Source organism: Magallana gigas, chromosome 4 (genome assembly GCF_963853765.1).
Source record: "Magallana gigas chromosome 4, xbMagGiga1.1, whole genome shotgun sequence".
Classification (NCBI taxonomy): Eukaryota; Metazoa; Mollusca; class Bivalvia; order Ostreida; family Ostreidae; genus Magallana; species Magallana gigas.
Genome location: NC_088856.1, coordinates 26,953,608 through 26,970,159, shown reverse-complemented (window position 1 = coordinate 26,970,159; position 16,552 = coordinate 26,953,608). Strand labels below are relative to the sequence as shown.

At 32.8% G+C, this 16,552-nt stretch overlaps 2 protein-coding genes across 9 annotated transcripts in view; both read left to right on the top strand.

Annotated features, from left to right (window-relative positions):
• Nucleotides 1–10,320, top strand: part of LOC105324931 (metabotropic glutamate receptor 3) — a 29,594-nt gene extending 19,274 nt beyond the window's left edge. For both annotated transcript variants that reach the window (XM_011424194.4, XM_066081824.1), the window contains exons 4-5: nt 6,655–6,844; nt 9,090–10,320. In XM_011424194.4, the coding sequence (XP_011422496.3) occupies nt 6,655–6,844; nt 9,090–9,211 (312 nt within the window). In that variant the 3' untranslated portion in view covers nt 9,212–10,320. The remainder of the gene's footprint in view (nt 1–6,654; nt 6,845–9,089) is intronic.
• Nucleotides 10,321–12,662: 2,342 nt separating this feature from the next.
• The window catches only part of LOC105324932 (RNA-splicing ligase RtcB homolog), a 46,097-nt gene continuing 42,207 nt past the window's right edge, over nt 12,663–16,552 (top strand). For 5 of the 7 annotated variants that reach the window (XM_066081821.1, XM_066081818.1, XM_066081816.1 and 2 more), the window contains exons 1-5: nt 12,667–12,746; nt 12,949–13,063; nt 13,881–14,027; nt 14,818–14,866; nt 15,910–16,117. In XM_066081821.1, the coding sequence (XP_065937893.1) occupies nt 12,968–13,063; nt 13,881–14,027; nt 14,818–14,866; nt 15,910–16,117 (500 nt within the window). In that variant the 5' untranslated portion in view covers nt 12,667–12,746; nt 12,949–12,967. Of the gene's footprint in view, nt 12,747–12,948; nt 13,064–13,880; nt 14,028–14,817; nt 14,867–15,909; nt 16,118–16,552 lie in introns of all 7 variants that reach the window. The other 2 variants (XM_066081817.1, XM_066081822.1) reach the window with 1 other exon arrangement.

Below are 16,552 nucleotides of genomic sequence, written 5' to 3'. Positions count from 1 at the left end.
CATCTGAGCCATCTGTGTGAGTTAAAGTGTAACTAATAACTTGTATGACCCTCTAGGTTAGGGACAAATGGTTTTATAAACAACAGGATAGGTGGAAGATGCATGGTACTAGTATATGGTATCATAATCAAGTATGGAATAATCTTTAACCGCATAAATTGTTGTGTGCTGTAAAGATCTTATATCTTGACTTCAATAAAGTTTGAAATTGAACTTATCTTGATTGTTACTTCGGAACAGATCGTGAAATTTAAGCACCGCGAAATATAAACGACTTAGCATTATACTTGTGTAGATAGCTGCAGACCATTTTGATTAATATTGATATTTCGTTAAAAAATATCGTGAAATTATAGCACCGTGTAATTAAAACGACTTACAATACTACATGCAGTTACATGAAACTAGCAACACGTGGAGGATGAATGGTTGCCCCACGCCCCCCCCCCCCCCCCCTCCAATTTAAAACGATTTAACGTTCATATGGTATTTATATCAATGAAAAAGGAAGTTTTAATGATGATACTTTCACAATATTGACTTTTTTTTTTTTTTACTAATTAGCATTTCAGTACAAGAAAAAAGCAACTGATTAAAAACATGCTTTGAATCACATTTAAAAAGTTTCTTTAAGAAATAGGAATGGTGGGAAAATGATTTTGTTAGGAAATGCAGGTATGATAGTCAACTGGTTAATGCCCTTATTTGAATTAGCTCAGATTAAAACAGCTGACACCACACTTATAATTATTCGCGTTCCGTTGCATTATTATTTGAATCAAACTATTAAGAAAAGTTTCCTTTAGGAAAGAGGAATGACGGAAAGAGGAATATTTTTTTTGAAATGCTGGTAATATTTGTGCCTCTCTCGGAAAGTTATAGTGATATTTAATTGGTTCATGCCCTTTTTTACAATCCTGATTAAATTAGCTCTGTTTAAAATAACTGATATCACACTTTTAATTGTTCGCGTTCTGTTGGATTATTATTTGAAACAAATTAGAATTTTCCCTCAGGAAAGAGAAATGGTGCAAATACGGATTTATTTTTAGGAAAGGCTGTTAATATCTGTGGGTTTTTTCGGGAAGTTAAGATAAAAGGCAATTGGTTCATACCCTTATTTACAAACTTAATTGAATTAGCTTAGATTAAAACAGCTGACAAGGCACTCAAAATATTTTATTTTTGTTGCATTAAAAATGATTGATGGCCACATCATGTATAGTCAAAGTCAAGGAAAGGGCCGGAGGACGTGAAAACAGTGTGTAACATTGCCATTACTACATGTATCAGGGAAAAAAAAGAGGGTTTTTTTTTCAAAATACTCGAACTCTGACAAGGGAAAAGTATGGGTTGTTCATGTTAATCTGTACTTTGCCTTTATTATCTCAAATGAACATACATGTAGATCTCTAATTCTAGATCGATTTTGTTTCTCCTCCGCCTTCACTTTTTCTCACCATCCATATGTCTCACTTTGAAATAAAACGTTCAAAGACCCCGGCAGAAGGTGGCAAATTGAACAAGAGCAGCAAATCTTCTTTTTTGAAAATACAAAAAAAAAATCCCAATGCTAATCAATTTTTCATGAACCTTTCTTTCTGTCCAGTCACGAACTTCAAGTTTCCTTTTAATTTCTTCTCTTGTGTTCCTTTTATGGGTTGAGTTTTTTTTTTTATCCCCAGCGTTGAGCGTTGCATCATCTGTAGCCATCATTATTCTGTCCTCGTGTCTTAAAGTAATTTAAAACTTTGTTCGGAATAATTGTGTTCCAGTTTCCTTAATGTTTGTAAATTGAATTTAACATTGTGCAAGACAGTGACAAGTTGTACTGATTTGCGGGGTTTTTTTTTTTAAAGACTCAAGAGAAAACAGAAATCTGTAACCGTTTTTTAACATTTTAAAAAACCACGCTCTTCCTTTTCCCAAAACCTTCGCTATCAAAATTTATTTTAAGAACGTATATACATGTAGGTGTGTGTGTGTTTACTGTACAATTTATGCAGTATATTAACACGATTCGCTGTCTCAAATAGCGAGAGGTCCGATTCGTGCCTGCTGAAGCAAACACTTTTTCGTTGAAATTTTCTTTAAATTAAACGAAAGAAGGTTAAACTCGTCAAATTGAATTTAAATGCCTTGTTTTAAATTTTACTTATCTTGCAGGGAAATGTTCCAAAAGTTTCTGACTTCAATTAAAAAGTTCAATCTTCACAAAATCGTGAAATCTTGACAAAATCTGACAGTAATTTCAACACATGCTGGATGCACTGTATTTTTTTTTGCTATATAGTTTATATTACTATTTCCATCATCTATTTTGATAGAAACCAATGACATTTACGATCCTCTGGGTTCATTAAGCATTTATTGCATCGTCATGCCGTTGATATCAGATATATATATGTGTGTTGTCTAGTTTGATGTTTTCAAATGTCTTTTGCACTTCTTGGTTTTCGTGCAAACAGAACTTGTGTGTTTATTACACGACCAAGCAAAAGCTCGATTGGTTCAATTTTGTATGGGCCTCGATGGTTGGGGGGATGGGCTTTTTGTCATTTGTAACTTTTTATCTGTTTTGCTAAAAAAAAAGTTGAAAAGAAAGTATATAAGGAAAGTAAACATGTTGAATATATTAGTCATATATATATTAAATCATAGTCAAACATCCAATATCTAAATATGTTACTTTTAGAATTGCCGATGTTAATCTGCAACATCTCTCTCTCTCTCTCTCTCTCTCTCTCTCTCTCTCTCTCTCTCTCTCTCTCTCCACACATATTGATCTTGTTAATAAAGCTTAATTTGAACTCTCGAACATCGATCTTTGTATATAATCTCCTCGCTTCCACAATGACAACAAACATTATGCATTAACATCATTTTCTCCTTTCTCTTCATTTACAGCATCAAAGCGCATTTACACAATAAATATTACTAAAGCAGACCTGATCCACGCGTATTTTCGTATTAAGGCTTCATTGGATCTAGACATAACTCACGGCTTAACCCATGAAAAAACAATCACACACTTGTATTGAGCTGAATCTGATGAATATTCATGAACTATTCAACTGTTCAAAAACAGACCCAAAAGAAAAAGCTCTTGAAATATAATTTATATACAACCTATGTCTCACTATCGTTCATTGACTTTGAGAAATAAGATTGTTACATTAAAAGAAATGTTCAAATGGCGCATGTCTTACAATCTTTAAGTTGTTCAGTCTATGTTGTTTGTTTATAAAGGTAAATGTATATTTCTTCATCTTATTTTCCTTATATACGAGTTTGTTGTCACCGAGTTTTACTGTGTATCACAACATGACACAAAATGAATAATTCTAAATTTTTTTTTAACAAAAATAAGAAAAAAAACCCACGGTATTTATTTAAACAATATTTTATTCTATAAGATTGGTGTGTCATGTTGTAAATTTTGAATTTACAAGGTGGGTGTAAATACAAAATTTACAACATGACACATGTTGTAAATTTTGTACTTACTTGTGAATGTACACCCACCCAGTAAATTCAAAATTTACAACATGACAGATGGATTGGGCAGCAGGCACGACCTATTGTAACCTTCTCCCTACATCAAGGTCAAATGAACAAATTGAATATACCGGTATATACGTTAGTATAAATCATAGTATAGGAAGAATACGAATGAAATAAGAAAAAAACATAGGATGACTATACAAACAACGAAATTTTTGAGCAGCTTTTCTTAAATCTTTAAAGAGGCTGGATGGTCAACAAATTAGAACCATTTTAACAAGACCTTGGACTTTCGGTTGGACGTAGCTATCTATTACTTGCGTCAAAACAAGTTAAAAATGACGCAGTTTCAAGCGAAATATGCACCAATTGCGTAGTCTTAGCTCAAAAGCCAGACAAAGCTTGTTGATTTCAAAGAGCCATTGCTGAGTGGACAGCAATGAAATAGACAGGCCTACGTAACATTGCTGTTTGACACATCTACCGAAAGTCCAAGCTCTTCTTAAAATGGTTCTACCTATATCAGATATACCGTAGAATTCTTAATGTGGTATTTTTGACCCTATAAACGTTCAATTTATTGCAAAGAAAAAATCCAGTTGCAAATAATTCAATTAAAAAAAAATATATCGTTTTACAGAGCTCTTCATTTCAAGAAAATTAAATTAGTCTAAAAATGACCAAGACCATTTGGTCCCCTAGAGAAGCTTTAAATTCACAACTTATCAAATAATTCTTTATGTTCAATTCAAACAGTTGCAAAGTGAAGTTCATGTGATATAGTTTGAAAAGAAAATTTGTCCGCGGTGCGATCAACGATACACATTGTTAAGTAAAACTATAACATTTGGAAACTAGTTAATGGAACCAGTGCTCACCCGATGGCATAAACGAGAAATAAAATCATGTCACAAGCGCATAACGGTGTTTGATGTTTAGTGGTCGCAGATCTCCTTCTTGTGTTTTTGGACTGGGAAATGGCGGTCGTGTGTTGATGATTAATGGCCCCGGGTTTTTTTTTTCCTGCTAAGTACGACCTTCGTTTCAGTTTGATGATTCTACCTCCTCTGTTCCTAGTCTGCAAAAAAAATGCTCTTTTCGTAAAATAAAAAAAATCTTTTGAATTCATTTTTGTGAGTAGTGTTTCTGACAAATGTATGGCAAACTATGCATGTTAACACAATTTGATATTTATGGATTTCCTGTGAAGAGATGGGTTCCAGTCAGTTCTATATGCTTTTTATCGGCAAAATGGGGGGAAAATACAATTTTGTTAAGATGCGTGGTTATTTGAAGTTGACAATTCTCTGATGCTGTAAATTTATTTCTTTTTCCTCATTTCTTCCACGTCTTTGATGTTAGAATTAAGTTCTTCAGAGGAATTTCTCAAATCTTCAAATTTCCGGTAACGATACTTAGAATAGAGCGGAAAAGTCCTTTTTTTTGTAAGTATCAACACCCATGACTCAATCACGACATTCTAGAATATACATTATCTAACTCCCTATATATGTCTAGCAGTTTCTTAATATCATCAGCGTGCGCCTAGGTTGGCATAATTCTCTCTATCAACACTGATTTTTTTTTTTTGTGTGTCTTTTTTTCAATGTACATTTGAACCATGTTAACGACGAATTTTGACCAGGGTTGAAAATTTACACGGTCTTTTATCAGTGTTGAATTTAGAGACGTAATGTGTTTTTGTTCCATGGGGAAAAAGAGATCCTATTCTTGAGACATTGTTTTCTCGAAAAGACATTATTATAATACAGTGGTGACATCAACATTTCTTAAACCAAAGCACAAACCATAAATAAAGATGGTTACATTGAAATAAACGTTAAAACAGGCTTGGCCCCTGTGAACCAAATGTTGTTTTATCTTTGTCAAATTATACTCAATGTGAAATCTATTTAATGACCGTATAGTGTTTTACGTTTTATCCAATTATAATATAATTACATGTAATTTCACAACATAAGAATGAAACTTCTTCAAAAACCATCTCAAGAAAATGAGTATTTTCGGAAGTCTGGATCTTTCTCCATAGGATTATTTTTCCTTGCGGGTTGTTTTCTCATCATGTGTACATTGGTTTGAACCATTTTGTCTTCATTATTACACGTATATACCTATCTGCATATTTACATACGAGAAAGAGAGTAATTTATTCAAAGTAACCCTCGGAAAAAAATGTTGATTCTTAGAATTTTAGATATTACTAAAAGGATCGTCAAAAATTAATGAACATTTTGTTTAAAAATTCTAATGTTTTCGATATTACGCTTTTAAACGCTCTAATATTTGAAATTTGAATTGTTTTCATTTTTTGGAAGAGGGAAAATAACAATAACAACTCGTCAAGACATCCCAGATTGCTTCCTGAGAAAACAAATATTAGCTAAGATCTTTTTTGACAATTGCATTGCATCGAAGTGCGTGTTACAACTGTACCTGTATAAATCACCGTCAGTCATCGCGATTTGTAACTTGATACCCTGATTCTCAAGAATTTCGCAATTTTTATACACAAAAATAATCATATTTTTGACGTTGCACAACGTGAACAACTTTTCGTCTTCTCCGTTTATTCTTTTTAAGTCTGGCATCTTCTTCGGTTTTTTTCTACAGTAAATAAAAATAATTATGTTAGACACTCAGCATGCTTTTATGTTATATAGCGTCAGGATATCTATTAACAGTGGACTTTTTCCCCAGATATACCGGTGTATATGTATCATAGAATTTTGACCATGGTTAAAAATGGTCATGAAGTCATTTAAATTTTTCAACGTTGACTATAAATTATGACCAATGGTGTTTTGATTTTAAAAAAAAGAAAAAAAACCCAATTCCGATTCAATATTCAACGCCGAGCCATAAATCCTGTGTCAAATTTCAATCTTGTTCATATTTCTTTGTTAGACAAGAACAAATCGCCAGATTGGGTTTTTATTTATGATTTAGCGCCACTGTGGCGCTTGTATGCGACGCTTTAGATTTATGATCAATGGTGGTTGTTTTTTCCTAATTACTAGCTCACAACCCTGTGTATTTCTGTTAGTCTCAGAACCACTGGTTCGGTCGTCTGTCATTTCAGACCAAAAATATGTCAACTGTTTATACGGTGGGTGTTTTTTCTGTTTACAGGTACAAATCACCACCCTATGTATATCCATTAGCCTGAGCGCCACCGTGGCGCTTGTATGCCTCTTCACACCAAAAATGTACATCATCGTCTTCCAGCCGGAGAAAAACGTCAGGCGTCTCACCATGAACTCAGCCAGCTACAAAAAGCCCGTCACAAATACCTCTTCTGTGTTAGGAGCCAACAATCATGGTAACGTTATCGTCGTTCATTTTTGTCAATGGCACAGTCAAACAATACAATTTCGTAGATACATGTAGGCTTGCATTTAACGAGTTTAACACTGCAAACGAACTTTTTTCGCGTGCTAGAAAATTTAACGATTGAAATTCGATATTAGGGGCGACTGGGGGGGGGGGGCGAAAATTTGTTGTCACTAACCTTGCCGCTTAGCATACATTTGATAAACCACGAAAAAAAGTCGATGCGAATGAAAGCTGATTTGTCGTATCAACTCGTATGTATATTTAGGGCGTATTATTTATTTAGCGCTCTTACATGATTGGCTGTTTATAGAACTTTTTCTTGTTTTTGAAAAATTAATAAAATTAATACCGGGTACACTTAAACATATATAAAGATTTTTTTCTAACTATCTATTAGATCAATGTAGTACAATGTACTAGATACAGTACAAGTATTTTACTTTTTGAGGTTATGAAATGACGTATGACATGTATTAACCAATATTTGCCTATGTCTATTTTTATCTTGTGAACTGCAATATGTATTATCACGTTTGATATTACTTCACAGTTTAGACTATTTTGCGAAGTGTCCTTTTCGCTATCCTTTTTTCTGCTTCATAATTGACGGATCCCGATACAGCGATTCTTTGTCCAGTTTTTCTATTAAGCCTTTGTAAAACCTTCAATTAAGTCTTTGCAACATTCAGTAACGAACAGAGTAGTGCAAAAATAGCGTGGATAATAATGACAAAGGAAGGAGTGGTTAAACTAAGAGTCAACTTTGCTTTATCAGAAACACGAGTCTAATATGTGATAATGTAAATGACTAACAGTATATGGCGGTATGCTACATGTAATTAGGCCAACTCGTTCGATCTCATATGACTTATTTCATAATTCAGATAAACAGTTCTTTATCCTCGAAACCAATTTGCTAATTTGATGAGAGGTTAAGAGTTGATGGGTTTTTTTCTTCTTCTTCTAAATCATGATTTTTTTTTTCAAAGTAAGGATGGTCAACCAATTACCTGTCATATCTAATTGTAAATTTTGATAGAATTATTTTGCCATAAAATACATGTAATATTCATAAAAGAAAAATCGATTCATTTTAGCTTTAGATTTTTTTATGAATTCCTATATGTTTTTACATGCATAGCTCCTCGTATCAAGGAAATTAAGCTAAAGCAGCTAGATAGAATATTAAGCAATTGTAATAACATGTAGATTTATATGTAGCTATATATGTTAAATGATATTATACAGATATGAAATTGATTCATGGGAGATGTTATGTTCCGATATATAAATGTATTTCTGTCAGATAGCGCTGTTGAAAGAATGGGGTTCACACAATATTATGTACAAAAACCTTCTTTAATATATAGTCCAAAAGTAACAAAACATCTTATATTAATGTGTCAAAGATAAGACTAATTCCATGCACTTTTGTTCGACTAAAATAATCTTTAGATTTTCGAAAACATGCAGATTCAGGCTTTCATGCATTCTGTGTTTTTATTCAAAGATTCATAATCTTCAACTGGGATAGGTGATAAGAATTCGCATGTTATTGTATTTACATGTAGATACAGATTTGTCTACACTCTGTCAAAGAGATATCAGGCTCTGTAGAATTTGATTAAGAGTCGTTCTGCAAACCAAGTTTAATTTGGATATATTTCAAGAACTGTAATATGTTTTTGCAATTGCATTAAAAATTCAGAACGAAGTGAACGGATATTCAAGTTTTAAAGTTAAAACCATTAGACAATATCTTCTTTTAAGATAGATATAAATAGCAACACCAAAAAACAAACGTGCATGTCTAAATTGAATTTATAAACCATGACTTTAAAAAATAATAATGTGCAAAGAACAAATAATCCTGCAGTCTCTGTATGATTTCAATATATATGTAAAATATAAAAATTGTGAATTTTTTATCATTTGGCTTTTCTCAATTGGTGAAAACGCAAAAATAAATGACAATTTCTCATATGTATTATCTCTGTGTGATTTTAGATAATTATGTAATATTGTATGATACGTGTGATGAATTTTATCTTTTCAAAATGGTTTTTCTCAATTGGTGAATACGCAAAAACGAATGAAAGATTCTCACGCAAATGATGTATTTAATTTGTATATATAATACTGATACATTTATAATGCACTATATATTCGTAAGGGTCACTTTAAACATGTATATGACTTACAATAATTTTGACAATTTTTTTCCTCTACAGATAGTTACACTGACGAAAGAATCAAGCTGAACGTGAATTACGATGAAAGACATGGCGTTAGAACTGTTCCGGTTCCGGTTTCAAAAACAAATGGCGACCAAGACAGTTTACATTCCCTCTGATATAGCTGTGTTCAGTTCGGTTTATTTATGTGTTATCACTTGTCGCTAGAAAAAAAAATGACATAGATGTATACATTTTGATCTATACATGTATCGTTTTCTTTATGACAGCGTTTAGTTCTAAAAAATGTTTTTGATATCAACATGCATATGTGATCATCTTGAAATCTTTTTTTTTTTTAATTTCATTTGCTTAAGATTTATTCAATAAGTTACAATCAATTACAGATGGAGGCAACAGTTGTTATTCGGTTAAGATTTGTTTTTTTAAAAGATATCCGTTTAATAAACAATATAGTTACATGTACCATGCAGCTACCCCTGCGTGATTATGCCATAAATGATTGTGTACTGCAAGAAATTAATGTACACACGTAAATATATGTATTTGTACCTGATAATTACCTGCAGTAGTTCGAATTATTTTTTTGATTTCCTACATAAATATAAAAAAAACTCTGACTTTTTGTGTAAAATTATTAAGACAATGTTTAGATACGATTAATGCATGTAAAATCACGAATTAAGCAATTGTCTTTTCTATCTTACATGTATTTGGACTTTTATATGATTTATAGAAATTCGATAAAATAGATTTTATTGCAGTAACTATCAATAAAAATGTATGAAAAAAGTTCTGAGGAAAAATAAGGCTTGTGAAATTTAGGCCTTTCTATCCGTTGTGTATACTTTATGTTGCCTCTCGCCTTGTAAAATTCAGTATAAATTGTACCATACGCCAGCCCCTATCATGGATGTCGTTAATTCTTCGTTGTAAAGTTGAAAAATGGTTCTTCAAGAAAAAATTAATCATTTGAATGTTGAAATTGAAAATTTTGATAGAGTTTCCTTTTTACACTAATTGTATGCGTTAACTTACAGATCTTGAGAAAGCTTTTTGTTTTTTGTACTGAAAAGCGATTTGATGTAGTATATACTTCATATTCATGTGATACACATTTCATATTATGACGTCATAAGTGTCATGGTGTAATACTCAAGACATGTTACATGTATTTATAAACCATGCCATCACGCTTTATATATTTTGTATGTAAATGACACTTATATCTAGACAAAAATAAAAAAGTAATGAGCCAAAATTTTAACACGCAACTTTTGTTTTCTATTGGACATTCTAGAAAGCCACACAAAAATAATGGTTCGCAGTATATGTACCATTGGAATGAACCATACTTCACACCATCTCTTTGCCCAAGGAATCTCAATGAAGAATTCAGAGCAAAGTTTGCATTATTAAATATCTCTATAAATTTGTAAACAATTCCTGTTTGTCTGACGTTTCACAGTTTTCCGAAAAGATTTATTTCAATTTATTAAGACCAAAGTTAAAGAGTACATATCAAAACAAGCACGAACTTGGTACCAGCTGCTATTCATCCAGGTGCGTGCTGCATGTTGCAGAAATGAGTTTTAATGTACCAGAAAAATGCACTAGCAATGACATTCTCAATCATTTGAGTGCTCAATTATTTTCAGGAATGGGAAGTTTCAAATTTAGTATCTTTGATGTAAAATCGTGGTCTATAGCTAAACAAGTCATATCTGTAAAATTTTAGGTAGATTTGATGGTTGATTTGTTGACCACACAGCCCCCTTAAAGGATGAATTGTCGTTCCTGGATTTTGAACGCTGATTCTTGTTGGTGATTGGTGGTTATTAAAACCCTATGCCCTTTTGATTGGTCATCCACGAAAGGAACTGGTTTCAAACACTTGAAATAAAAGTATAAAATTATTTATTTTAGCAAAAATCACACTGACAACAGAACATTATAGTATTCATTATAAACGGCGTCAGACTTGACAATGCGCCTTTAGATTGTACATTGATTATATATACATGTATTTTGTAGACCGTTTTATTATGCACTTCCGTAGAAGTCTATTAGGAACAGTTTTTCTCAATTATAGTAATCCTTCATCTGGTGGCCAACATTACCAGATTTATGACCATTTAATCTTGGTTTTATCAGAAAATCTGTCTGTTAGTCTGTCTGTCTGTCTGTCTGTCTTTCGGTCTCTCTCTCTCTCTCTCTCTCTCTCTCTCTCTCTCTCTCTCTCTCTCTCTCTCTCTCTCTCTCTCTCTCTCAACCCTGTCTACGTGTATAGCAATTTTAGCATTAAAATTTTGTAGCATTCTTATACACTTAGCATTCTTATACATTTCGCCCCAACCGTTTCGATCAGTTTTCTATGGAGGAACGTTGTCATTGTAAAATATTATTGACAGCAACGTTAGCCGTTAGTCCACTTGATTAGATATCGATGTTCACAATTCAAAACATGCTTAGTCTTTTACAAGCTGATAATGACGGATAAGGCTTCTTATCATGCCCAATTAACTGTGTAATGAAACCTTCGGAAAATCGCTGGAAGCTTTGAATATCGTCATAGCATCGATTCATTTCCTTATTACCAAGTAAAGAAAACGTTAAGTTCTCATCAAATTTGTCATTATATTTGGGGTTATTATCGAAACAATATTGCCAAGGAAGCCGTATACTCTACTTTACGATGGGGGTCTTATCAAAAGTAAAGTCAGCTACCCACACGACTGCGCATGTCTTTGCGTCACGTACGTGCATGCATGTGCTGAAGATTTTGAGGTCTGAAACCTTTAAAAATGTCTTAATTATTTATCAATGATTCATTTATCGTTAATGAAAATTATATTCTTGAGATACATAAACTATTTGAATCCCCGTATACATCGTAACATGTGAACCCTTCAATGTAAATATGATACACGTATATTTTAGACAAGTTGGCCAGTTATGGGTTTACATTACTACATGTACATGTAAGTCGAACATATATAAAATATGTACACTATAATTTACACTTCTTGAATGATCGGGTTTTTAATGGACGGTAGATGTAAATTACAAGTACAAGCGCGGATTCAGCAACTTTTGTCCAAGGGAGGAGGGGTGTCCGAGAAATGATTAGATTTGTCGGAGGGGGGGGGTGGGTGGGGGGGGGGGGGGGGGTCGCTAGAGGCTTGAGTGAGGGGTTGGTGTAAAATGTATGATGTTATTGACTAAACTTTGAATGAAAAAAACAAATTTTGTAACAATCGATAATTAACATTATATAATGAATAGTTACATGATCTGAACTTTCGCAACTTTGATGCTAACTTTGAACAAAAACTTAACTTTGATGTTGTTGTGGACAATGTTCGTGCATATTGCATGAAGAGTGACATGTATTGAGAAAAAACACTTCGGTCACTATGAAAAAAAAAAGGTTGCGGTTGATCCAACTTGTTGAACGCCGCAACGCCCCCCCCCCCCTCCAAAAAAATAAATAAAATAAATTGGAGGCCTAAAGTCTAAACCACACACATAACATCCTTCTCTGCTCCAAGGCTTTAAAAATTACAGAAGTTGAAAACGAAACAATTATGCTCGAACTAGTTACTAGTAATATGGAACTCTTCTCATAAGGAGATAGAAAAAATATTACTAGGATTACGTGATTTCGGATTTCGGCAAAGAAGGCAAACAAGTGTATTTTATTTTATGGCATCATTATATGTGATAATTTTAATTGAAAATGACATATCAGTTCATAGAAAAATTATCATGACTTGTTTTTTGTGTTGACATGTATTCTGTCTCACATTTCCCAAAGAAATATTATATGTTCGAATTTTCTCGAAAGATTAACACATTTTCGCAAATTTTAGATTTTACGTTACATATATTTTAGAATACAAAAAATTGTCAGCATGGTTGTGAGAACTTACAATGATGAACTTAAGTACCTAGAAAAAATAAGCAATTGTTGCTGGAGGATCAAGAAAGGATTTGTGGACAATATGAACGTAAGATTCTAAACCAGTTCTACTTATCAATAGTCGATACATTGGATAATCAGCCACTTTAATGTTAGGCCCTACCACGGATAACGCAATTTCCTCATTTAATTGTCACTTTTAATCTGATTAATTAGCACCCTTAATTTTTATGTGATTGAATAGGTAACTGAGTTGATTAATTTCAAAATTTTATTGAAATTCTGTGTTGTACTGTGGTTTCATCAATATTTGTTGAATATCAATTTTCGTGGATTTCGTTGTTAAGTTCATCCACGAAATTAAATGTTCATTGAATGATTGAAGTGCAATTTCTATTAACATTTTGTATTGATGGGGTCATTGACCACGAATTTACGTATCCTTGAAACTATGATTTTCCCTATATCCACAAAAATTGATACCCTTGAATATTAATGAAACAACAGTATTCTGGTTTTGTGTAAATGAAACTGCAGGAAAACTTGTTATGATAGATTAGATAAAATATATTATTGCGAAACCTCCCTAGAGACTGTATGATGGTTTTGATGGATGTAAATGGATTGACTTTTAAAATAACCAGACAACTCCATTATTAATTGTAATTTTTAAAAAAAATCTACATATTTAAGAAGTTATGCCCCTAGTTCTAATCATTCACTTTGTGTGTGATTGTTAAGACTGGTTCTATTTAATGAGCATTGATAAGATTCTAGCTTTAAAAACATAATGATTTTTCAGTTTTATGATTTTAGTGTCATTTGAAATACCATAATGAAGAACACCTAGTATATCTCTTCAACATTCACTATTGGATCACACTTGCGATTGATCTTTCTTTTAGGTAGAGGGTATATTTTATACAAATGAAACTCTTGAGAAACTTATGTTTGATGAATTAAAACAGTCCTGTCGGACTCAAGGTTATGGAGGGTTTCTCCCAGGGATGAAACAAATAGGAAACGTGGCTGCTCTGCCTGGAATAGTGGGGGTAAGTGTTCGACCATATACACATATTCATATATTTGCATTTCCATTGTTCTTTCCCACTGTAAGCCCATACGGAGGAGCTGCAATTATATCTCTATAATCGCAATTGCTCTGTCAGTATACTATGACGTCATAAAGGTGTAACGTTATATATACTTTTCCATGACGTTATAGATTTAAACCACTATACGATACATCATGTGTTTTCTCCAACTCCATTAAAATTGACGTATTTACATGTAATATTAAAACATGTTTTTGATAACATTTTAAAGGAATTACTGTTATATAACATATCATTGATTCTGTTAACAAATCTATGTGAATTAAAAAGATACATTACAGTCTGAATGTTTACTTTTGATGTAATAGCTAAATGTCAAGGTCTAGGCTAATACAGAGTATTTGCGAGTGGTAAAATGCAAATATAAGTAATAAACAACGATTATTTAGTGAACATGGCGTTATGAATAGCAACTGCTCTGCTGGCATATTTTCCATGATGCGCTAGCGCGCATCATGGAATATGCCAACAGAGCAATTGCTATTCATAACGCCATGTTCACTAAATAACGTTGTTTATTTCTTAAGTATCTAATATGATTTGGTATAACAGAAATGTTGCTTTATTAAAATCAAGATTGCTGCTGTATCAAAACTTTTTTTAATATTGTAGAACATATCAGAAGTAAAGAAAATACATTTCCCATTCACTATTATGCAATTAACTTCATTCCTTTAAAACATTTAATGTGTGTATATTTTTAAAATATTTTTTTTCTCCTCTGCAGAAATCAATCGGTCTTCCTGATGTCCATTCAGGGTATGGATTTGCTATAGGTAGGATACAGGAACAAAATATATATTGCTATGAATTTTGATTTACCAAGTAGACTGTACACATGTAGACCTTAGATTTTGAGTCATTTTGCATCTCGGTCCAGGCACCATAGGACACTTAAAAAATACCTTATTGATAAGGTGGTATGGGACACCTGTTGATATCAATGTGGATAAAAGTACATTACAATCAAAATAGTTTCACCATTTTAGAATTTTACAATATTTGACTATACATGTACATTATTTTTGAGAAACTTTCAATCTCATAAACTGGCAGAAACACTTGTCTTATTTTCAATGAAGTTAAAACTTGTATATAATTAACTATATGCATGTACTATACATATTAAAGCTGCTGTTTGATCCATCGAAAAATTTCACACAATTTCATCAAATCTTTTGGTCTGAGATTTAATCCTTATCACCATCCCTTCCCATTTAAAGAAAAAATTGACATTTGTAGTATTGATTTGGAGTTAATTCTATTAAGATGATACAGGACATGAAAAGCCTGATATTTCTTTGAAGTCATCTGTGACTTTGTAATTAGACATTCACATCTGACAGGCAGAAGTGAATTTAACTCATGTATGAGACTCAAATCTAATCATAAAGCTATTGAGCTGAAAAATGAATTGAGCTTGAGGCAACATTGCCTGTAACAACTTTTTAATGGAGAATCTGGAGAGGAAAAAAATATAATGAAAAAAATTTTTTCCTGTCAAATCAATACTTGCAACTGGGCCAAAGTAGAATTATTGTTTGTTTGCCACCTCATGAGTGGGGGGTATTTCAATGAGGTGGGAGGCAATTCCAAACAAACCATAATTTTAATTTTGGCCTAATTTCAGTTGAATTGTATACTTTTCAAAAAGTCTGAAAATTCTAAAGCTTGATGAAAAAGCACACACAGTCATTTATTCTCCCAAACTAATAGAAAAGACTTCTTGTTTGAAATTTTGCTGTGCTGCCATTTGATTTAAAATTTTAATCTTTTTAGTTTAATAGATCTATGTAAATTGGTATTAAAAATGTTGTAGGAAATATGGCCGCCTTTGACATGAGTAACAAAGACGCAGTAGTCTCGCCTGGAGGGGTGGGGTTCGACATTAACTGTGGGGTCCGCCTGCTCCGTACCAATCTGATGGAGAAAGATGTGGCCCCTCTCAAAGAACAGCTCGCTCAGTGTATGTTTGATCACATCCCAGTCGGTGTGGGCTCTAAGGGAATCATTCCAATGACAGCACAGTAAGTACTAGCTGCCTCAAATCTTGGACGAATTTGCAGCCATGACAGTTACCCTGGTTTCATTAATATTAGTGTCACCTAATTAACAGGTGTGTCTCAGATCTGTCAGTCAATATTGCGATCGGGTGTCAACAGCTCAGTGGTAAGAGCAGCATGGTACGCCAGAGGCTCTGGGCTCAAGTTACAGTCAATTAATTGTGACGTGAAATTTAACCATCAGTTACATTATTTCAATTTCAAGTAGATTTAGGGGAAATCTCAGTTTCTTGGAGACATAAAATTAGTAGCTAAATGATCTAAACAATATTGTTATACTTTCATGTTAAATACTGAAATCTGATTGGTTAAGACGCAGTTAATAATATTTACTATTACCCTCAGCGTTAGCAACGCACTTGGCAACGGGTAACATTAAAAAAAATGTTACATGCGCGA